This window comes from Culex pipiens, chromosome 1, assembly GCF_016801865.2.
Source record: "Culex pipiens pallens isolate TS chromosome 1, TS_CPP_V2, whole genome shotgun sequence".
Classification (NCBI taxonomy): Eukaryota; Metazoa; Arthropoda; class Insecta; order Diptera; family Culicidae; genus Culex; species Culex pipiens.
The window spans coordinates 37,603,021-37,627,682 of NC_068937.1; the positions used below are offsets into that span (position 1 = coordinate 37,603,021).

The following is a 24,662-nucleotide window of genomic DNA, read 5'->3' on the forward strand; positions in this document are numbered from 1 at the left end:
AAGATACGATCACGACGAGTCAAAAAATGTTCACTTCTTCAACTTTTAATGTGTTTTTTATATGAATGATTTTAAATTTTCATTTGGATTTGAAAAATGCAATATGATTTAAATGCGTTTTCTTACTTCAATCTAAAAAAAATCCTAAAAAGCCTGCAAGTCATTAAATGGGAGGGGAGATTTTTTCTTAGATCTGCTCCTGTCGTTGTCCCGTTACGCAAAGAAAGTAAATAAATCTTTCCCAGTTCCCCAAAGAGGAGCACACTTGAAGAGCATCGGGGCCGGCATTTACAAAGCGAATTCAGCGGCAATTTTTACTCAACTAATGTTGTTAGTGCGAAAGTTAACATTCCATAGGTCGCACGACCTAAGGTGTCAGAATCGAAAGAAATGGCTGGCAAAAATTCAAATTTGTAGCAATTCGTTCACTTCAAAGAGCAAAAGTTTGTTTTTCAATTTGTGGAAACGTGTTGAAATGAAAAGGTGCGAAAAAATCAAATAGGCTAAACTGCGGCCATTTTTTTTTTGTTTGCTTTTTAAATCCAGTTCTACGATGTTGTTCGGTCACGCCACATTTTAATTTCACGGGAAGCACGGGTTTAATATTGTTCAATCTAGATGACATTTTTATGTAACGCGCAAAAAAATAACAATAGTTTTAAATGGGCAAAAGAATCGTCAGTTCATGAAATGTATTGTTTTTTAAAAATAAAAGGCTGATAAGTCAACATTCGGTGTACGATACAAATAAATGCCTTTCAATTGAAAATATTTTAATCAATCTATTAATGCAATTTACAATTATTTGTGAAATTGATTTGAAATTGTTTTATTTTTTTCAACTCAAATTACAATACTTCTCATTTTCTCCTCATAAGAAAGGGCTGGTTTAGGTTGACAGAAGCGGCCATGTTGAAAGTGGTTTAGTTTGACAATAGGTTTTTTTCTCTTTGTTTATCCCATCCCAGGTTTAGTTATGTCATGGCGTGCAACGAACCAAGGCATATAAAATGAGATAAGGTAAGGCGGGTTTGCGAGCTGTCAAATAATAGTAAGTTAAATTTTAATTTATGAAAAAAATATTTTTTAATTTAAAAGCGTTTTTCGATACCGTTTGGCATGCTTAACAACCCTACATAAAAATCAGGTAAAATTTGCCCGGAATTGGGCATTTTTTTACTTTTCTGAAAAAAATTGTTCTCGTGCTAACTATTTTTTTACAGCTCGAAAACTCGCCTAACCGTATCTAATCATACCTTGGCAATGCTCATGGAAAAAGGGCAGTGTCTTGCGAACCTTCGAGGTGAACGGACACTAGAGCTGCGGTATTTTTTACTACCTAAGCTCAGAGTTATTTCAAAAAAAATTCACAGTCTTTTTAAAGACTACCTGAGTTATTTTCCCAAATTCTAAACAGTCTTTTCAAGACTAACCCCACCTGAAATTTTGTTGTATTTTACAAACGAAGCCATCTTTTTAAGAGAACTTTGATTGCAAAATGCGTCAAAACAAAGGTAAACGCAAATCTTCTGAAGATTTGATCGTTACGTCGGTGAAGCGTTTGAACGCTAAACCGGCTAACGGAAACAGAAAAAGAAAACAGCCTCTTTTGAGGTCTGATTCTGATTCTGAAAGTGAGGTCAATCCTCCAATTCCATTGGCAAACAGTTTCGGTGTTTTATCCGAAACTGTTGACCAGGATCCTTCTCCTCGTACTGAGCCTTCTGCCGTCGAGAAACGAGTAAAGGCTCCGCCAATTGTAGTGACTTCCGTCTCCGATTTGGCCAGCTTTCGAACGCAACTGAAGAATTGCAAGGAAACTTGCAATTTGAAGGTTTCGTTTCAGCTTGGCCGAAGAGGGGAATGTCGCTTGTTGACGGAATCTTTACAAGATCACCAAACTTTTGTTGGTTATTTGAAAAACCACAAACACAATTTCTACACGTATGAGACCAAGAATGCTCGTCCATTCAAGGCGGTCCTGAAAGGTCTCTCCAACGACTTGTCGGTGGATGAGATCAAAAATGAACTTAAGGTGTTGTTTGGCTTTGCCCCATCCCAAGTAATACCAATGAAGAAAAAATCAAACGGGAATATTTCTCGCTTTGGTTTGACTTCACAATTTTATCTGATTCGTTTCAACAGAAATGAAATCAACAATTTGAAACCTTTGGACAAAGTTCAGTTTTTGTTCCATGTACGGGTAAAGTGGGAGCATTTTAAGAAACATGGCGGTAATGGCCAGAATCTGACCCAGTGCCGGCGTTGCCAGGCATTCGGTGTCACGGTACTGATCATTGCGCCATGGTTCCAAAATGCATGGTTTGCGGGGATTCTTCTCACGACAAGGACAATTGTCCCGTGAAAGAAGTCACCAAATTTAAATGTGCAAATTGTGGTGGAAATCACAAATCAAATTTCTGGGATTGCCCCATCAGAAAAAAGGTTTTGGATTCTCGTGCTAAGCATCAGCCGAAATCCAAACCGAAATTTTCTCAAAGTCAGGTTGTACCTGCATCTTTAAATCAAACGTTCGTGCTGTCTCACTCGAACAATGCTAGAAATACCCCTACCGTGGAAAAGTTAGGTAACAGCAATGGCATTTCTTATGCCAACGTCGTTTCGGGTTCGGGTTCATCCACGAATTTTAAATCCTCTACCAATTTTCAAATTGGGCAGGTACCTCAAATTTCATTTGAAAATGTTTCTGCTGGCAACGCTTTGGGATCTTCTGATCTCGGCGATGTTACGTTTGAAAAAATGACTTTTTTGCAAAACTCACTGTTTGGTTTGATTCAAACAATGAGTAATGCTACATCCATGATGGAAGCAATCCAGATTGGATTAAAATTTGCGAATGATGTCGTTCTTACCCTGAAGTTTTATCATGGATCTAAGTAATTCCATCAATATTATGAATTTTAATGCTCGCTCTTTAAAAGCGAAAGAAAATGAATTTTTCAACTTTTTACGAGTTCATAACGTGCATGTTGCTGTTATAACCGAAACATTTTTAAAAACTGGCACTTATTTGAAAAGTGATCCAGATTATAAAGTTATAACCAATAACAGAATGAATCGAAATGGCGGTGGAGTTGCAATAGTTATCCACCGTAGTATGACTTATAGCACTTTACGTGACTTTAAGTTAAAAGTTATTGAAAGTTTGGGCATTGAACTTGAAACTTCTTTTGGGAAAATTATGATTGCAGCTGCATATTTAGCATTCCAATGCACTGGGGAAAATAAAAATTATTTCAAAGGGGATTTGAATAAACTTACTCGGCATAGATCTCGATTTTTGATCATCGGTGATTTTAATGCCAAACACCAATCTTGGAATAATAAAAAAAATTCTATTCAGAGATTGCACTTCAGGTCTTTATTCGGTTTTATATCCGAATGGGCCAACTTGCTTTTCTTCTGTTAGAAATCCATCAACAATTGATTTGGTTTTGACAAATCAAAGTCAGTATTGTGGTCCTTTAGTGACTCATGCTGATTTTGATTCTGATCACCTTCCAGTAACATTTTCACTTTCTCATGAAGCAGTTACCAGACCCAATAGTTCTGTGTTTAATTACCACAAAGCTAATTGGGACAGGTATCAGCATCATATTGAGAACAATTTAAATCATGATTTTGTTTTAGAAACCAAAGCTGATATTGATTCAGCCTTGGAATCTTTAACTAATGCAATTTTGGATGCTAGGAATATTGCTATTCCTAAAGTCCAAGTCAAATTTGATTCTCCCATTATTGATGACGATCTTCAGCTTCTGATTCGTCTGAAAAATGTTCGTCGAAGACAGTATCAACGTTCTCGTGATCCTGCACTGAAGCGAATTCAAAAAGATTTGCAAAAGGTTATTGACCACAGATTCACTCTCCTGCGAAATGAAAAGTTCGCAAGAGATGTCGAACAAATTAAACCTTATTCCAAACCTTTTTGGAAACTTTCAAAGGTTCTTAAGAAACCTCAAAAACCAATCCCTTCTTTAAAAGATGGTGATAATATTCTATTAACTAATGGGGAGAAAGCTCAAAAACTTGCTCAGCAGTTTGAGAGTGCTCATAATTTCAACTTAAATGTTCTGAGTCCTATTGAAAATCAAATTTCAATAGAATTTCAGAATATTGTTGAACAACAGTTTTCATCAGATGATGTTTTTAATACGGATCTGAATGAAATAAAATCTATTATCAAAAAAATTAAAAATATGAAAGCCCCTGGTGAGGATGGCATTTTTTACATTTTAATTAAAAAACTACCTGAAGCAACTTTAAGTAGCTTGGTCAAAATTTGCAACAAATGTTTTGATTTGGCATACTTTCCCAGTAGTTGGAAAAATGCCAAAGTAGTTCCGATTTTAAAACCGGATAAAAATCCTGCTGAAGCCTCAAGCTATCGGCCCATTAGTTTGCTTTCATCTATTAGTAAATTATTCGAAAGAATAATTCTTAATAGAATGATGACGCACATTAATGAAAATTCAATATTCGCTGATGAGCAGTTTGGATTTCGCCTTGGGCATTCAACTACTCATCAGTTGTTGAGAGTTTCAAATTTAATTCGAAGCAACAAATCTGAGGGCTATTCTACTGGCGCTGCTCTTCTAGACATAGAAAAAGCATTTGACAGTGTTTGGCATAAAGGTTTGATTGCGAAATTGAAAAGGTTTAATTTTCCGATTTACATCGTGAAAATTATTCAAAATTATTTGACGGATCGTACTCTGCAGGTATGTTATCAGAACAGCAAATCTGATCAACTACCTGTACGTGCTGGCGTCCCTCAAGGAAGCATTTTGGGTCCAATTTTATACAATATTTTTACTTCTGACTTGCCTGATTTGCCCCCAGGATGTCAGAAATCACTTTTTGCTGATGATACAAGCATCTCCGCCAAAGGTAGAAGCCTTCGTGTCATCACAAGAAGATTACAAAAAAGCTTGGATATTTTCAATTCTTATTTGAAAGAATGGAAAATTACTCCAAATGCTGCAAAAACTCAACTTATTATTTTCCCTCACAAACCAAGGGCTGATTTTCTTAAACCAAAAAGTCATCACATTATAAAGATGAATGAGGTAAATTTAAAGTGGGAGGATCAAGTGAAATATCTTGGACTTGCTTTTGACAAAAACCTTACTTACAAGGATCACATTGAAAGTATCCAGGTTAAATGTAACAAATATATTAAATGTTTGTATCCACTTATAAACAGGAATTCTAGACTTTGTCTCAAGAATAAACTGTTAATTTATAAACAAATTTTCAGACCTGCCATGCTTTATGCTGTGCCGATCTGGACAAGCTGTTGCCTAACCAGGAAGAAAAAACTTCAGAGGATTCAGAACAAAATTCTGAAAATGATTCTGAAACTTCCTCCCTGGTTCAGCACCAGTGAACTTCATCAATTAGCCGAAGTTGACACTTTGGATGTTATGTCCAATAAGATAATTGATGCATTTCGACAAAAATCATTGCAGTCTTCAGCTGCATTGATCCGCTCTTTATATAGTTTATAAGTTAGTTTTAAGGTATCCCTTTTCCCTATTGTACATGTAGGACCTCCTACATTTGAAATCACTGAATAGCGAAAGCTACAATATTTCATGAATAAATGAAAGTTGCTAGTATTTAAAATTGAGGTGAAAAGTCATCGATTGTGATTGGACACTCAGTAATATTTTAACTGAATGAAAGTACATGGAAGAGAAAATCAAAATAAATATAAATTAAAAAAAAAAAAAAAAACCTTGGCAATGCACAATAAATTGACAGATACTCACTAACACAAAGTGGCACAAAATATGGCTAAAATCGATCCCGAGATCAAGTATTGTTCACAAAATTGTTCAACCTTGCTTGTTTACTTGCCTGTGATAGTAAGTTTCTTTTTTTTTTTAATTTATGCTTTTTAGAAGGAACATTGAAATTGAAAAAAAGGATTTCTTTTCTCAATAAAAAATAACAACGCAACACAATTGTGTTTTTGTTTGTTTTATTCTGAGTGATGTCTTGTTCTAAATGTGTTTGTTTGTGTGTTTCTTGTCTTGTTACATACCGTCCAGTCGAAAGAGATTGTATATTTGTTTGTATGTGTGTATTAGTGGTTTTCTCTTGTGTGAATTGTTTGATTGTTAGTGTTTTTGTTTGTATCATGAGTGAGAAAGTTTCACTTGTTTATATAATTATATATATGCTTTTTTCATATCAGTTATCACATTTAATCCTATATATGTGTGTGTGTTTTATTTGTTTTTGATAAAACGATGCTCTTGAAGTTGTAGTTTGATTTTCAATGAGTGATTCTTTTTTTGTATTTTTCCTTTGAGCTTCAATCCATACCCATAGACATTTCTTGATTTTTTTGTGTGAGTTTTGCATTTCTTTTGTTTTTTTTGGTTGGCAGAGAGAGGTACACATCAATAACTTGTTAGTAGTTTTGTTTAGTTTCATTTATTTTGTTTGTTTGCTTTGTTTGCTGCATCATCATGTTCTATTTACGTTCTCTTAACCATCCATAGTTGTTGTTTTGTCTCTACTTGCTTGTTGCCCGTTCCAAATCCAAATCCTTTGTTTTATTTTCTCAAGTCAATGTTGGGTTTAATTTTAGGAGGAGTTGGAATTCTGTAGGATGTTTGATGGATTGAGGTGTTATCTCGCTCTCTCCGTCTCTCTCTCTCACGCGAGTGTCACCGCAGACATTTTGAGTGACAGATAGTGACACGTTTCGAGTGTTTTTTTTTTTGGCAAATTTCTTTTGATTGCATTTGAAGGTTGTTTGCCACCTTGGTTGTTATCAGTGACGAAAAAGGCGTAATTTCGATATCAGTACACACGGTAGCAGTTATCTTTATTGATGTTTTGGGTGAAAATTCAGCGGGAATTTGCGCTGCATGCCAAAAAATCAGTTTAAATTGTTCTGAAATTTATTCACACCACCGTGATTAGCCTTTTTTATGAATAATATGGATTAAATAGCATTTTTTCTAAAACGTTAATGCATACAACATTGGCATGGTTCAAATCAAACAATTCCAAGTTGCTCATGGCAAATTTCCAATGAACTTTGGAACTCTTTCAACCACAATAAACTTGCTATTAATTTGGAATCCCCAATTTCCTGCCTTTGCCGATGCAATAGTCTGCCTCTGACAGAATATAACTTTTTCACTCCCAAAAGACGAACAACGAGCACAAAAAAGTAAAGCTGTGGAACGGAAACCACACCTCTTTGCCAATCTGTGCAGCCCAGGTGAAAAACTTTATAGTTATTTCCCTCATTTCCGCCCAGAGCGAACCTCTGAAAAGATGGTAAGGCTTTTAGACTAGTTCAAGTTTTGAAAAAAATATATCAAAAAAATGCATTTTGTTTCACGTTTCGACCACCAGATGTCAAAACGACTTAAACTCTTCCGGGCAGCGCCGTATCGAGTTGCGGTCTTCAACAAAGTTGTTTCGCACGTCTTGAGGAAGCTTTATCTTGCAGAAAAGTTGATTTCGAACCTTTCTAACGCAAAATTTCGCAACGAAAAATAAGTGAGCTTTCTTCGCATTTTTTTTTTCACTCAAGTGTCCCACCGAGATTGATAAAATCCCATCGACGAGGGAAAGAGAGAGAGGGCAGAGGGTAGGAAAATTTTCCTCAACTGTTTTCCATGTGAAAATCTGCCTTACTTTGGGTTCTATTGTGTGATTTATGTATAAAAAGGGAGAAAGTTTTTCTCTTCAGGAGGCTTCCTTTTTATTCTTTTTGCTTCATTTATTTTGCAATAAAATACAAGGTGGTGTGCACTTTTCTGTGTAAAAGGTATTCTTCTCATTTTTTCTGTGTAGATTTTTCTAGATTTAAAATAGAGCGAGAAAAATGAGTCAAAAATAGTGCAAACAGGAGGGTCGTTGCAGTCTGGTTGTCTGTGGCGGTTTCTCCTTGTTTTTTTTTGTTTGTTGTATATAAATAGAATCGTTTCGAACAATTTTATTGCAACAGTCTCCCGAAAGGCCAAAGAAGGTGTAGGTGGTGGTGGTGGGAAAATTGGAACACACGAGGATCGAGAGAGCCGTTTCGTGCGCTGAAAACTCGTCCTTTTCCAAGCTCTTTAGTTTTTATCAACATTCTTCTTCCTTGCTTTTTTTCTGTTGTCACTTGATAATCCTTAAATTCTAGGCGGTGTTTTTGTGTGAGTGTGGGTTGTGTTTTGTGTGTATTTTTTTTTGGAAAAATAGACTACGATATCAAAAAACAGCAGTTCTTGGGTGAGGAAAACATTTTCTCATCAACACTAGTACAGTATATAATAATAATATTTTTGTGTTTTTGTTTGTTTTTTTATGTTCGACTTTCATCGCAATACAAAAGTTCACAAACACTACACTGATTTTTTTTTGTCATCATCGTCATCGCTCTTAGAAGGAAGAATATCGCGATCTTCTTTTCGTTCGTTTTTTTTTCTCACTTTTTATATGGAAATTATTACTCTTTTTTGTGTGAATCTATTCTTCTCTCTGATGTTTAGCACTCTGCTACAACGAAAATTGACTACATGAAATACTTGTTTGTTTTGCTGTGTATGTTTCTCATTTAAATATATATAGCTATCAATACAACTAGTTTGGGTTCACATTCATTTGTCAATCAACACAGATTTATTTCATGTTTTGTTTTTGTTTTTTTCTGTAAGTAATGTTAACATTGCTAATTAATTTCCTTACAATGCTTAATAAACAACGTGACACGATGGATTCATCAAACAACAATCATATATTATTGGCTACACATTGGAAAAATTTGTTTTGATAATAAATTTGATTTTCTTATAATTTTCTTGTTTCATTTTGACTCAGTGTGACCCGTATCTAGTATTCGGGTAAAGTAGTTGATAAAACAATAACAAATTACACTGTAAAAAGTAAGCACAACAAAACGAAGCACAATACTGTTACACGTTAAAATATAACTAAAAAGTAAATAAAATCTAAAATCAAGTCGCCATCTTAGTTTGACCACCTCCGGAACCGGCGAACCCGAAACCGCGGTAAAAAGGAGCACAAGGATGTTTTCGGCCTGCCAAGTGTCAAACCGGTTCCGAGGGCAGTCGCCCTCGAGGGCGCTTCACCTCAAGAAATCAAAAACTCTCAAACGAAAAGAATCAAAACAAAAACATAACCTCACCGCCTGCTTAGATCTCATAGTTGCGGAACTTGTTGACCACCTCGCTCGGGTTTTCCGAGCCCCACTCGCCCTTCCGGCCGCCGTAGTACAGGGCGGCCCCACCCTCCGAGGCGCGCCTGTGGGCCGGATTGGGCGCGGTGGCGCTGAGACCACTGGCCGCCGCCGCTGACCCGGCACCGGCAGCAGCTCCGGCTTCCGGCAGCATGCGGTCCTTGGTCTTGGGGGTGGCCCAGTGCATGCTCTGCTGGACGTGCTCCTTCATGCCGACCCAGTTCCGGTAGCTGACCTGGATGCCGCTGCCGCGCCACTTGTCGTAGTTGGCGCGCTTCTCCGGGTCGCACAGGATCTCCTTGGCCTCCTGTGAGATAGAAAAAGAATATGGATTGAATTTAGAGGGTTTTCAATATAATTAACAATTATTTTCTCCAAAAAAAAAAAAAAACTATCAACGTGGTTTATGGATGTCCCAATAACACAATAAATAATGTTGAAATTTGAAGGTTGCAAAATGTTGTGTAATTTCACCTAATTTATCGTGTAAAAAACTAAAATTCATTAAAAACTGATGGAAATTTTACATGTTCCTGATATCATATTACATTTTTTCTGACACTCAATCTGATTTTTTCACACATTTCGAATGTAATAACAATATTTTTTGAAAATACTCAAAATTTTCACAAAACTACGTGTTTCCGAAAAAATACTCAAAATTACCGTTTTTACAATGTTGTTATCAAACGATCGGGATTTCTTCATACATTTCAGATGTAATAACAAATTTTTTTGAAAATACTCCAAATTTTCACAAAACTACGTATTTTCTAAAAAAAAATACTCAAAATTTCGGTTTTTACAATGTTGGTATCAAACGATCGGGATTTTTTCATACATTCTGAATGTAATAACAACATTTTTTGGAAATACTCAAAATTTTCAAAAAACTACGTATTTTCGAAAAAAATACTCAAAATTTCCGTCTTTAACCCTCTACAACCTAACCCCGCCTCTAGACGGGCTTCGATCTGAAAAATCGCCAAAAATCCATTTTCAACCAATTTTTGATCTTTAAAAAGCATTGGAAAGAAGAATTCTTAAAATTTTAGAAAATTTCAGGGTTGGAAGTTTAACTTGTTTTATGTGACTTTGCCAATGTTTTTAAAAATGTCATTTTTTTAGGGGTCAACTTAGGCTGTGTTTTTCACTAACATTTCCAACATTTTCAGTAAAAAGAAGTATGCAGTAATTTTTGTAGTGTCCCAGACTATGCCTCTACGCATTTTTTTGCAATTTAAATGATGATGGTGCGATTCTATAGCAGAAAATGTGAAAAACATGCAAAAAATTGAAAAAGTGACTGTAAAAACATGAAAAAATTAAATATGCAAAATGTAATTATGGTAGGTGGTAGAATAGGCCAAATACTACCAAAAACAAACATGAACTAAACAAGATAAATGCAAATTAAAATACTAAAAATGAAACAAGAAAAACATAAAACAAGAGAAGTAAAGTTTTTCGTAGAACAAAAGTTGCTCAAAATGACCTCCTAAACACGGGAAAAATAAATATTTTCGAAAAAAAAATTTGGGCAGTAGAGGGTTAAAAAATATTGTTATTACATTCGAAATGTATGAAAAAATCACGATTGTTTGATACATTGAAAAAACGGAAATTCTGAGTATTTTTTTTCGAAAATACGTAATTTTGTGATAATTTTGAGTATTTTCAAAAAATGTTTTTATTACATTCGAAGTGTGTGAAAAAATCCCGATCGTTTGATACCCACATTGTAAAAACAGAAATTTTGAGTATTTTTTTCGAAAATACGTAGTTTTGAGAAAATTTTGAGTATTTTCTAAAAATGTTGCTATTACATTTGAAATGTATGAAAAAATCCCGATCGTTTGATACCCATATTGTAAAAATTGAAATTTTGAGTATTTTTTCTTTGAAAAAACGTAGTTTTGTGAAAATTTGGAGTATTTTCTAAAAATGTTGTTATTACATCCGAAATGTATGAAAAAACCTGATCTTTTGATACCCATATTGCAATAACAATATATTTTTGGATTCTTTAGAGAAAAAAAATGCATTTTCGAAATACAGGAAAAATACGTATTATTGTAAAAAAAAATGAAATAATAATTTTAGTGGATAACTGACATCATCCCGATTCCAAAACATTATAATTTTTTGATGTTTGCATGATTTTTAATACGATGAAAGCCAATGTCTCCCATATAGCCAAAAACCCATAAGCTCTGTGCTTCAGTTAAGCACTGGGCCGTGCTCAACCGAGGCAGCCGAACGGTGCAAAACCGGGGCAGTGCAAAACCGAGGCGTGCAAAACCGAGGCATTACTGTAAATAATAAAAATTACTTTTTATTAAGGAATAAATAGGACTAAGTACATAAGGACATAAGGACATAAGGACATAAGGACATAAGGACATAAGGACATAAGGACATAAGGACATAAGGACATAAGGACATAAGGACATAAGGACATAAGGACATAAGGACATAAGGACATAAGGACATAAGGACATAAGGACATAAGGACATAAGGACATAAGGACATAAGGACATAAGGACATAAGGACATAAGGACATAAGGACATAAGGACAAAAGGACATTAGGACATTAGGACATTAGGACATTAGGACATTAGGACATTAGGACATAAGGACATAAGGACTAAAGAATGAGCTTATTTTTTTTGTGTATTTACTACCAATTCTTTTTCAGTCATGAATTTTTTCTTTGCTTGTCCACCTTTTAAATCATCCCAAATCGGTTCCAATTATCCGAAAAGGTTCAGGTTCATCCTATAGAAAAAATAGCCAGAATCCCACTCCCAATCCCACCGCCTTAATCGGACATAAAAGCTCTCCCACGTTCGGCGCAACTTATTGTCAGCTTGGCAGCCGTTTGAAGGAAAGAAGAAAAAAATGTCAAGACACGAAACTGGCAAGAAAAAAAGGATTTACCGAGCGTGCCGTTTCGCCAGGAATTGAATTACACTTTCCGTCATCAAATCAGTGTCATCTTCCAATGTGTGTGTGTGTGGCTGTGAGTGAATAAGTGGGTGTGTACGTGCTTTCCCGTTAATTTCAATGTAAAAATAGTCTAAAATCAGTTGTTTTTAGAAGAACTCAAAATTTCATAAAACTACAGTTGATTCGCCCTTTTTCAAACATTCGTCGCGATTTCCTGTGACTGTTGATGTTCCGATGTGAAGACGACACTCGTACTGTGTATGTGTGTGTGCCTGTATGTGTGTCATCTTCCGGTAATGAGATAAGGAAGAGCCGCTTTGCCTCCTCCCTAGACCAGACGACAATGTCAATTTCATTTTCACTGGCACGTTTATTTACCGAGTTGATTTGGCGAGATCCGGAAGAAGAAACTGGTGCGACTGTTGGAGGACTATTGCTGACGATGACAATGAAGACGACTATATGACGGCGTGACCTTTTGAGCGCGTAATTAAGGCACAAGTTATCAGGATTAAGTGACTTTGAGCTAACTTATTAAATTGGTTCCAAGTGGTGGGCGACGTTGTAAGTGATATGCTTAAATGAAATTATTTTAAAGTTCAACACATTTCAGTTGATTTTCCTTCTAACAAAAAGCAGATAAAAGTTTTATCGATTCCAAATTGAATTAGCAAGCATTAACTCAATTGATTAGGAAACTTGTTCCTTTCATCCGCGAACTTCCAGCTAATTGAAGTTGGAGAAAAGTTTTGGGCTTTGTCTACGTTTAATTTCTTGATTAGGGTTTTAATTGTGTGCAAAGAAAAATGGTAGAACTCGTAGGATGAGCATCAAACTTTGAAAGAGCGTTTTACCTATAGGTAAAAAACGTGTTAAAATAATTTTTAAAATACTTATAAAATAAAACTGCTGCAAATATTTTTATATTTTTTGTTAATATTTAATTTTTGAAAAAGGGTCTCTAAAATGAAGTAGGGTAATTCTCTACCAACTCACAAGAAATCGGTAAAAGTTGCCCCGACCCCTCTTCGATTTGCGTGAAACTTTGTCCTAAGAGATCACTTTTGTCCCTAATCACGAATCCGAGGTCCATTTTTTGATATCTCGTGACGTAGGGGCGGTACGACCCCTTCCATTTTTGAACATGCGAAAAAAGAGGTGTTTTTCAATAATTTGCAGCCTGAAACAGTGTTGAGATAGAAATTTGGTGTTAAAGGGACTTTTATGAAAAATTAGACACCCGATTTAATAGCGTACTCAGAATTCCAAAAAAACGTATTTTTCATCGAAAAAAATACTTAATAATTTTCTGGGAAATTTTATGTACTTTTCGAATCTACATTGACCCAGAAGGGTCATTTATCATTTAGAACAAAATTTTCTATTTTAAAATTTCGTATTTTTTTCTAACTTTGCAGGGTTATTTTTAAGAGTGTAATAATGTTTTAAAAAGTTGTAGAGCAGACAATAACATAAAATTTAATATACAAACATAAGGGGTTTGCTTATAAACATCACGAGTTATCGCGATTTTACGAAATTTTTTTTTGAAAAAGTTGGTTGTCGTCGATCATGGCCGTTTATGGTTACCCGCGACAGACACGGACGACGAAACAAAGAGAAACGCAAAAAGTAACTTATTCAAAGCTTTTTTTTCGTAAAATCGCAATAACTCGTGATGTTTATAAGCAAAACTAACTTAATCCACCTATGTGGTTGGAGTCTTCCTCACTCATTACCAACAATGGATGTACACAAATATCATCTATTTTTTAGATCCGGCTTCAAAAAAGTACATCAATATCACTTAAGTGGCCATATCTCGAGACAGGGTTGCCAGATTTTCAATGTTTTGGTTTCGTTGGAAAGGTATTTTGATAACCTAACCAACGATGGGTTGGATAATGGACCCGGACATAGTTTACATACATTACATTGCTCATAACTGAAAACATAATACTTTTTCAGTGTAGTATAGTAACCTGTATAGTAAATTAGCTTATAACTGTAAGCCCATACATCCAATTAAAATGTGGTCAAAAACAAACTTATGGGAAATCGGACGAGCTTTCCGGTAAAAATATTTTTAAGACTGAAAAATCAAGTCTGTCATATAGAAATCGCTGTAACTTCACAAGGATTGGACATAGGACAATGGTCAATATGGAGACTTTAATGTAAAATTGTCTGTAGAATCGACCCTCGTGTTCGGTTTTTGAAAATTTTGACGTTTAGATCACTTTTCAAAAAAACAGTTTCAGTAAATGATTTTTGTTTATTTTTTAGGTGGGTTGCTCCATCCTTCATTTTTCGTGAGCCTTTTTGTAACATCTTAGGCTATTTTTACAAAAATTTTGAACGAAAAAAAATCGTGGGCTCACCTTCAAATTTGACTTTTAAATTTAAAAATCAAAAAATCTCATAAAAGTGGAGTGTTTTTTTCTTTCAGTGTATTTTTTTCGGAAAGCCCGTCAAATTTCCTACAAGTTTGTCTTGGACCACTTTTTGATACGATGTAACGGCTTCGAGATCCAGCAATATTTAAATTACGAAATACAAAAATATTTAAAACACTTACGCCCTTCTCAAATGTCATTATCGAGTGAAACTGGCTCCATAAACACAAAAATGGCTTATATAAGCGTAGGATAACATGTCTACAAAGTTTCATTGAAATCGGAGAGGGTCGGGTACAACCGATTCCATGGAATTGCTCACATATCATTTTTGTAAGGACAGCTGCCAAATTTGTATGGAAAATTATATGGACAAACTAATGATGCAAAATGGCTTCTTTGGGCATACCGAATTACCGAAATCTCAGAGAATTGCTCAATTGTCTGCTCTACAACTTTGTTACACTCTAAAAAATAACCATGCAAAGTTAGAAAAAACACGAAATTTTAAAATGAAAAAATTTGTTATAAATGAACAAAATGACCCTTTTGGGCTAATGTCGATTCGAAAAGTACATTAAATTTCCCTTAAAATGACATATTCCAAAAAAAAATTACAGTCAAGTAACGGGAAATGGGAGAATTTTTAAAACTTTTTTGGTGTTTTTTCGATGAAAAATACGTTTTTTCGGAATTCTGAGTACACCAATAAATTGGGCGTCTAATTTTACATAAAAGTCCCTTTGACACCAAATTTCTATCTCATCATCTTTTCAGGCTGCAAATTGTTGAAATACATCTCATTTTTCGCATGTTCAAAACTGAAGGGGGTCGTACCACCCCTCCGTCACGAGATATCAAAAAACGGACTTCGGATTCGTGATCAGGGACAAAAGTTACCCCTTAGGACAAAGTTTCACGCTAATCGAAGAGGGGTCGGGGCAACTGCTGCGTGAGTTGGCGGAGAATGACCCAAAGAAGAAATGCAAAAAAATAGATCAAAAAATTGAATTAAAGTTGTCTCATTCACACGAAAAGTTTGCTCACTCACTCGTTCAAATACTCATTCACTCACTTTTTTACTCTTTAACAGATTCATTAACTTATCCACATACTCACTCACTGAATCACACACTCATTTGATCACTTAGTGACAGACTGACTTAAAGTACCGTAAACTGGGGTGACTTTGATAGCTCGGGGTGACTTTGATAGGTTTTTCAAATGCCTGTCAAATCAATATCTAAACATGTTTGAGAATTTTGAGTATGTAAGCATTAAGGGATAGCTTATTATCGAACATATATGCAAAAATGTGACTGTTACATTGGATGTATCAAAATTAGTGGCCAAATCAAATTTCTATCAATGTCACCCCGGGCTATCAAAGTCACCCCAGTTTACGGTACTTACGTTGCACTCATTCACCAACTTTCTCACACACTCAATCTCTCACTCAATTTTTTACTCACTCATTCAGTAACAAACTCACTCACTCATTTAGTAAAAAAACTCACTCTCTCATTCATTTACTATTTTACTTGTGGTTAAAGTTCTCACAATAAAATCAACAACAACACAACAACATCACTCTCTCATTCACTTACTCACTCACTCACTCACTGGCTCATTCATTCACTCACCTATTTACCCACTCCCACTCACTCACTAATCAATCCATTCACTCACTTTCTGAAGTCTTTGAAAATCCTTAAAATTATGTTGTAAATGGTACTGATTAGAGAGCCTATATCGAGAGGCGAAATGTTACTCTCAGGGTTCCAATCGAACTGTCAAATCGGGGTTCCAATCGAGCAACAAGACCATGCAAGAACAAGGTCAGAATCAATTTAAAATAATGTCGGTTCGGTTTCTCCTGTCTCGTCAGAGGCGCTGGAGCAGAAATCCCACGTTAGAGGAAGGCCATGCCCCGGGGGGCGTAGTGCCAATAGTTTCGTTTCGTTTTTCGGTTCGGTGCATAAAACGTGCCCGCACCAAAAAATACTACAGTTTTTTCAACCTTAAATTTGAATGACTTTGGGTGTTTGAAATTTCTCGCGGAACATTTCATTTCCCTATATAGGTCCCTAGTACTGATCAGGTCCCGGGAGGACAATCAGGTAACCAAAAAAAATATTTCCTCTTTCTGGTTTTATGCCAATCTAATTAAAGCTCAATTGTGATGAAAGGGGGCAAATAATATATTGAAAATATTAAATTTTAAAATTTCTTATTTGAGTCAATCCAAAATAACTTAAGTGTGCACAGCAGAAAAAAGTCCACCAAAGGTTTTTTTTACACGATTTCTTACTTTTATTTTTCAGTTCCTCTCCAGGGAACTTGGAACAAAGACAACAAGTTGTTTATGGTCACGGCGGATGTCTTTTCCATCACGGCGCGTCGTCAATTTTCTTTATCTTATGCTGGTTTCCTTCGCAAAAGAGTCAGAGATGTAAGGTAATCAGGACAAAAGTTGGCAAACCGTTTTGTTTTTCGTTTTTTTTTTCAGTGTAACGAGATAAGTGCCAACCTTCAAAACAGTATCAAAAAGTATTACTTTCTGCTACAAGTGCGGAAAATTTGGACTTTTCAGCACTCAAGTGTATGTTAAAAAGTACTTTTTGCAATTCCGTCGTGAAACTACTTACTTTTCCTGTCATTCTTGAACGACGAAATAGCCTACTTTTCTGTACCAAAAATAACAGAATCGAATAGCAACACTTTTCAAAATAAATGCTGAAAAGTTCTACTTTTCAGCACTGAAATGGGTGCTGAAAAGTTGAACTTTTCAGCACTTGTTTCGAAAAGTAACACTTTTCAACATTTTTTTGATTTAAACGATTTATTGACAAAATACATATAAATTCGACTTAAAATTTCACTCAATGGGTGTTTTTCGAAATTGCAAAAAATGTTGTATGGAACTCGTTGCAAAACTTGATTTTTTCAGCACTCGTCGTATTTATCCAACTCGGTGAACCTCGTTGGATAAATGTACGACTCGTGCTGAAAAAATCCTCTTTTTGCAACTTGTTGCATAAACTACTATTATGATATTTTTAACGATTAAATAATGCCGTTACGTCATTTGAGAATGACAGAAAAATTAATTACTTCCACAACGGAATAGAGCATTCTACGTGCGTATGTATTGCGTGTACGTACACGAAGATAAATTGAGGTTAAATTTTGTCAGCCAGCAAAACCAAATGGTGCGCTAGTGTGCGTACGCGAAACGTCATAAAGCTCTATTGCAAAAATATCATGAAAAAAAACACGACAAAGGTCCAAAACAGCACCAATTACCCTGGTATGGCAACATTGTAGTGCTTTCTGAGGACACAGGGCTTGGTAGTGTCAGTTCCATTACCGGGTGGCGCCGTCCAATAATGGTTCTCCAGGGACCTGGTACTTTTCGCGGTATCCGGTGGAAATGTGATCTAGGAGGGCGCACAATTTCGGGGACGTTTCACGAGGGAGATTGTGGTTTAAATTAGTTGATGCTTTTTACAGTGCGACCTGTTGAATGATTTCAGGGGAAAATTTGGAAACTAACATTTGACCTCTTTCTCAGAGTGAATTAATTATCAACATCAGCACAGTTTCAACATTTTTTCAAGCTAACTCAACAATTGCATAGAAAATCCACGTTTGATAACAAATCATAACCTAGAACTGGCGATAATGAAATCACGTTCTACCCAATCAAGCAGCAGCCAGCGCATAATTGATTCGATCAAGAATGGGTGGCCAGTTTGCGTTCTGCTTTCAAGCTAATAAAAAGTTTCAGGATTTTCAGTCGTTGTGTACGCTGCTGATCGCTGTTTGCGCGAGGTAGGTAAAAGCTTGAAAAGCAGCTTTTTCCTGCTTAGTTTCGCAAGGCTCAAAGCTGGTTCAACAAGCGAGAACAGGTGAAAAATATAATAATGATAATAGCCAGAGTTGGGGCGGAAAATCCTGCGGATTACATGAAGGCGGAAAAATTCGCTTTCAAGGTGGAAAATTAGATTTTCCTTCCGTGTCTTAACTTGGCACGAAAGCTCGAGGAAAGCTGTTTGAAATTTGAATTTAAAGATCTTTATTAAAAAATTATCAATACAATGTATTAAAACATAAATCAAACGAAAACAAACCGATTCAGAATTATTGCTCACTCAAAAGTTTTCCTGCTGTAGCTACAACAAAGTGCAGAGCAAGCAACTTCCCCTTCGATCCCGCTGAGACAATTTTACAAAGTCTTGAGGAAACAACTCTCTCGTGGTCCTTCCTGCCCCGACATCCAGGAAATCTCAGCCCTTTTTGATGATGTCAATTTCACCATAAACAGCAAACATTCATTCTTCCTCGTTTTTTTTTAGCTCACACTCTTTTATATTTGCACATTCACGTGTGTGTGTGTGTGTGTGTTTGTTAGTATGCCAACAACTCTGTCTGTATTTGTGTTGTGAACAGAATTTCCCTTCGCAAACAATTCTCCTCAGCCTCAGTTATTCCTGGATGCTGGGAGCAGCAGAGACACGATTTTCCTCTTTCGAGATTTCCTTCTGCTCCCCCCTCCCCCCTATTTCAAAGTTGTGTGTATGTCACAGGCCTTTGAATAAATTCACCGGCTGACGTCTTCAATTCTTTCTTTCCGTCGTTTACACACATAGTTTGTCGAACGACATGAACAGAAGAATGTTAAAGGGTTGGGAAGCAACTTTAATACAAATGTTCGATATTATAAATTAATGAAAATTTGTGATAATTTTACTGAATTTATAATAATTTTATGGAAAAACATTATTAGTAAGATAACATTTAAAATTCTAAATTTTAATCGCCATGAAATCCAACATTTGAGGACAAATTGCAAGTAATTCTTGGTTTGTAGCTTATTCCATGCTTTACACATTATGCTTGTAGTGTAGACAGTTCAATTTAGTAACGCCCGAAGTATTCTGCTTTTACATGTCAAAAAGTGAAATAGTTTTTGGGCCTAAAGAGAAATTTGTTTACCAACCCAAGTAACATTTTTTGTTGCGCATCCTTAAATGCAACTATTTCGTAACACCCAAAATGTGCTATCGCAACATAGTTAGAACACTCGCGGTGCCCTAAAAAGCGCATGAAAATTTCGTGTTGGCAACATTTAGCCGCTTGTTTTCAACTTTGTTTCGACGAAGTTGCAGAAACAACTTGTTTGTCAAAATATGTCGGTAAAGTAGTTTGTTGTGTTGCCATTATGTTGTCATTTATTTTGCCCGAAACAAAAAATATCGTTTTAAACATAAAAAAAAACAAATGTGTCCCCCTGTCGGGATTCTAGACTGGTACCTTCAGATCCTCACACCATGCCTCTACCACTGAGCCACGGATGAATTGATGAAAGGAGATATGGTTGGGCCAAACTGTATATAAGATTTTTGATTTCAATATAAAACTTAGCACAAAAATCAGGCTAAGTCACATGTTGCAACAATGTGACCAATAAGTTTTCAATATGTTTCGATTACAAAACGAAATGGATTGTTGAAAAGTTGTTTTCAATTCAAAGCGTTTGCAACATTGCGACGCATTGTTGCTAAAATGTCTTATATATGTTTCTGGACTGGACTGGACTTAGTCAAATTTATCATGTTGCCAAATGCTACTTGGGTATGGCAACGCGTTTTTTCTGCTTATTTTGCCCTAAACAAACAATTTCGTTCGAAAAAATTGATTTTTTTATCTAAGTTAGACAATAGATACAAGAAGTATTACGATTTTTTTTAAATGCTTTGTTTTTTCAACAAACATGATGAAATTCAAAAAAATCTACTTAATTGCCTATTTTTATTTCAAATATAGGGGAACCATACCCTTTTTCAGCCTATTTCTATTATCGGCCTATCAGCACTTTGATCATGAGTTACAGCTTTTATAAAGTGTTTTTGACTGTTCCAAACTAATAAATAACTCAAATAAAAGTGAGCAAGCAACTCTCCATTGTTGAAACATCTGAAAATGTTGATTTAGTAGCGGAAAACGGCAAAAGTGATTAGAATTGGTCGAACGGCTTAGAGTGATTAAAATGGGCATATTTCCCCTACGTTCCCAAATTATGAGCATTTCCAACTTAATTTTTATTGGGCCAATTTTCGAGCAATTTTTTTTTTCCGTGTTCATTTTAAGATACTTTTTTTTCTTTTTTAGTATTTTTATTTGCATTTATCTTGTTTAATTAACACACTTAGATTTATTTACCGAATTAAAAAAATAGTTAAAAAATCGGTAAAGTTTAGATCGGTAAACCATCTGTCAAAATGAACAAAATTTTACCGAATTTCAGTTGTACGATGAACAATAATGAACTTCATTTCCGATTTCCGGTAAGTTTTTACCGAATTCGGTAATTTTCAATTTACCGAACTGTTCAGCAGTTGAAAATTCGGTAAAATTCGAAGTGGGTATGTTTGTTTCTTTTAGTATTTGACTTTTTTTACCACCTGCTATCATTTTTCCTTTTGCCGAATTTTTTGGTCATATTCTTAACAGCATTTTTTTTAAAATTTTTTTTGCTTCATTTTCACATATTCTGCTATAAAACGATACCGTCATTTGGGGCGAATCAGGACAACAGTTTGAATAGGGACAGCAGGTTTTAGAGTTCTTAAAAGCTTCAAATTTAAAAATCGATGCTCTTTTTTTTATTAATATGTGTCTTTGCTATTCGAAAAAAAATATCCAAATATTACACAGTACACACTTCGATTTTTTTTACTTAATACGGTAGTTGAAAAATCGGTAAAGTTTAGATCGGTAAACCGTCTGTCAAAATGAACAAAAATTTATCGGAATTCGGTAGTAAGATGAACAATAATGAACTTTATTGCCGATTTTCGATAATACTTCACTAAATTCGGTAGTTTTCAGTTTACCGAACTGTTAAGCAGTTCAAAAATCGGAAAAATACCGAATTCGGTAAAAAAAACTAATTGCTCCTGCGTCCCGATTCACCCCAGATGACGGTACCATTGTTTGTTTTTCATTAAAGAAGAATGCGTAGATTCATAGTCGGGGACATTACAAAAATAACTGCAAACTTATTTTAACACAATATGTAGGAAATGTTCTTGAAAACACATGCAGTAAAATTTAGCCCCATTTTCAAAATTATTGGCAGTCACATAAAACAAGTCAAACTTCCAAATCTAAAATTTTCCTAAATTTGAAAAGTTTTTCCTTCCAATGCATTTTAAAGATAAAAATCGCAAAGCGGCCTCAATTTTGAACTGTCAAAGTGGAACCAATTTACTGTTCGCCAAAAGTAACAAGTATTGTAATCGATCAATATAAATCGATTTCTGAAAATTCGGTGGCATCCTAGTTTTGACGACCCAAACTGAAGTTAACAAATCCTAAGAAGGTGGAAGTCGTCCCGCGGAAGCCAAAATACACTTTTTTTGGCCACCCAATTTTTCGGGTACGCTTGAAAAATTGTGAACCACTTGATTTTACAGCAAAAAGTATAATTTCAATAGGTTTAAAATGTTTCAAAACATATCACTTCAGCAATAAAATTTAAGTCAGCTTGAGCTAGAATATCATTTCATGCTTTGTTTATGTTTACAACTGTGAGGATCATTCGGAAATCACGTTACGCATTCTGTCTTTTCAGCACCCAGGTTTCAACATTTCTATGAAAAAAAAAAAAATTGAAAATGCATGATCATAAGTTTCATTTTTTGTAGCAGAAGAATACACCTACATATTGAATGAAAACTTTATTTTCGCTGACCTTCAACATGGGACCAAAGGGCTTACAACTGAAGATATTTTTTTTATGACTTTTTTGTGTTGTTTTACGTAACATATAATAAAAATGATGAATATTCATTTATAGGATTCTGAGATATTTTTTGAAAAAATGTTATCGGATTTCGATTTATTAATTAAACTTAAAGTACTGTCATCAGGGATGACATTGGGTCTGGAGGTAATATTGGGTCATTCAAATTTCTGGCTTTTTGTGTGACCCAATCTCATCCCCAGATCCAATGTCATCCCTGATGACGGTACCATGCTTCTCCATTGAAATTATTACCCAGTGTGTTTTGCTGGAGACGCATGGTACTTTAGGTTCAATTAATGGCCCCGGAAAAAACATAAATTTTGAAAAGAAAACATTGTTTTGTTAACCATTTTGTGTTCGTTTTATTTTTTTTGCATGCAAATGATCGAAAGTACATATTTTTTGCGATTTTTTTTAAAAGGGTGAGACAATTGAGGGAAGGCCCTAAAATTGCTTAAACTGCTGAGCTTTTCATGTGACTCATTTTATTACCTTTCCTAATACAAGCTTCTCTCCCCTACAGCACCCATGACCTACACGTGCTCGTAAGTCACTCTTCTTTTCTTAGAACTTCACCGGTGATACAGCTGTGTCCTTCCTTCGGGGGCCAAACCCCGGCATCAGTGTCCTCCCATCTTCACCGCCTTCGTCGTTGTCGTATCTCTGTTGTGTCTTTTGTCCGTGGCCTTTCCGGGGATCTGATCCTGATGGGTTTTTAGAATATGAGGGAGGGAAGGGAAAACCATGTCTCCGTGGGGTGTGTTCTGCACAATGGAATAACAGAGGCAAAGTTGGCCCAGAGCTGGGGTTAGGATCAAGCACATTACGTAAGCTGTTTGCACAAACAACAGCAGGAAGTTCCGGTCGGACCAGGTGTGCACACCAGGTGGTTCTTTTGAAGGTTTGGGGTTTGCCCCGGAAGTCGGTGCTTTAGGCTCAATTCCGAGAAAATGTGGCACTCTTTTTCTGACAGTTTACAAATTGAAACCACACTTACGGTAAACTGACTGTCGTTCCATGACTCCAACGGGGTGAATTTTTCATTATTCTGTAATGAAACATGGTCTCTGCCTGGGAGACAGCTTGTCGTCAACGGTTCAACTTAGGAAGCTACGAGTCCACAACCTACACGAGAGGATGAAGGATACTCGCCCTCTCCTGACTTGTAGGACCATTAAAAAGTTTGTAGCTTTTGCCTCGGCGGGGGAGCTTTGGGTTCTGGGAGAGGTGAAACGGTCTCGCTCTGAAGTGACACTCTTGCAAATTGGTGCAACTTTGATGAAGTGAACGGGATGGACGAGATGGGCGCTTGCCTATACGTAACGAGGTTTGTGTGCAGTAAAATTTGCTAGGGACAATGGAACGGTTTTGCTTAAATTTTTTAACGTGAAGTTACAGCTGGGCAGAAAACGGACAGCCAATGGTACAGAATCTTTAGTTTTTTTCAGCAAACAAAGCGTGTTTTTCTGTGTTATTCCTTGATTTACAATATTTTGGTACCATTTTTTACAGTCTGCTTTTAATTTTTATGGAGATTCCTTAGTAAAAGCAAACTGTGCAAAATTCTACAAAACTCAAAAACATCATGAAAATTTATAACAATCATCAATTCGGTACCCATCAAATTTTTTTAAATGAAAATTTAGTGTTTTAGCACTCGAAAAAAGGCAAAAACGTCGAACATTTCATGAGATGGTGTTTATGGAATGTTGTGCAAATTCAGGCAATAAACTACTCAAATATGACTAAAATGGGGTTGCAGAACTCGAATTTGATTTTAAAAATGAAAAAAATAAAACAAATCATTGCACTTGGTTCCATCATCTGCAGAAGATCCTAACAAACCTCTGAATAACCGAAATTGGGATCACCGAAACTTCGGATATTGGTGTTTGGCCTGTGTTTAAAAAGGAAACATTTTTAATGATAATAATACATGAAATTCTTTGCGAGATAGGCCGACTTAATGTAGTCTTTGGAAAATTGCAGACATTAAGGAATGATAAGGAATATACTGCCCATGTTCGCATAAATGTCCCATATGCAAAAACAGCAAGCTGAGAAAAACGCATTTGAAGTTTGTCCCATACATAAGGCTACGTGTTAAGTTTTCGTGAAAAAACTGGATTTCCTCCTGATTTCTAGAACAAAGTACTGGATGTTATAGGCTCTTTTGAAAGAGCACACGATTTTGAACAAAACTGCATCAATAACTCGAAAGTGATGAAAATGCATATGGGACATTTATGCGATCAGGGGCAGTATACAG

The 24,662-nt window shown here is 35.7% G+C and overlaps 1 protein-coding gene across 1 annotated transcript in view; it reads right to left on the reverse strand.

Moving 5' to 3' along the window:
* Positions 1-7,856: 7,856 nt before the first annotated feature.
* LOC120414147 (J domain-containing protein) overlaps positions 7,857-24,662 on the reverse strand; it is a 109,162-nt gene continuing 92,356 nt past the window's right edge. Inside the window, exon 3 of the mRNA XM_039575185.2 lies at positions 7,857-9,539. Within this exon, the coding sequence (XP_039431119.1) occupies positions 9,189-9,539 (351 nt within the window). The 3' untranslated portion in view covers positions 7,857-9,188. The remainder of the gene's footprint in view (positions 9,540-24,662) is intronic.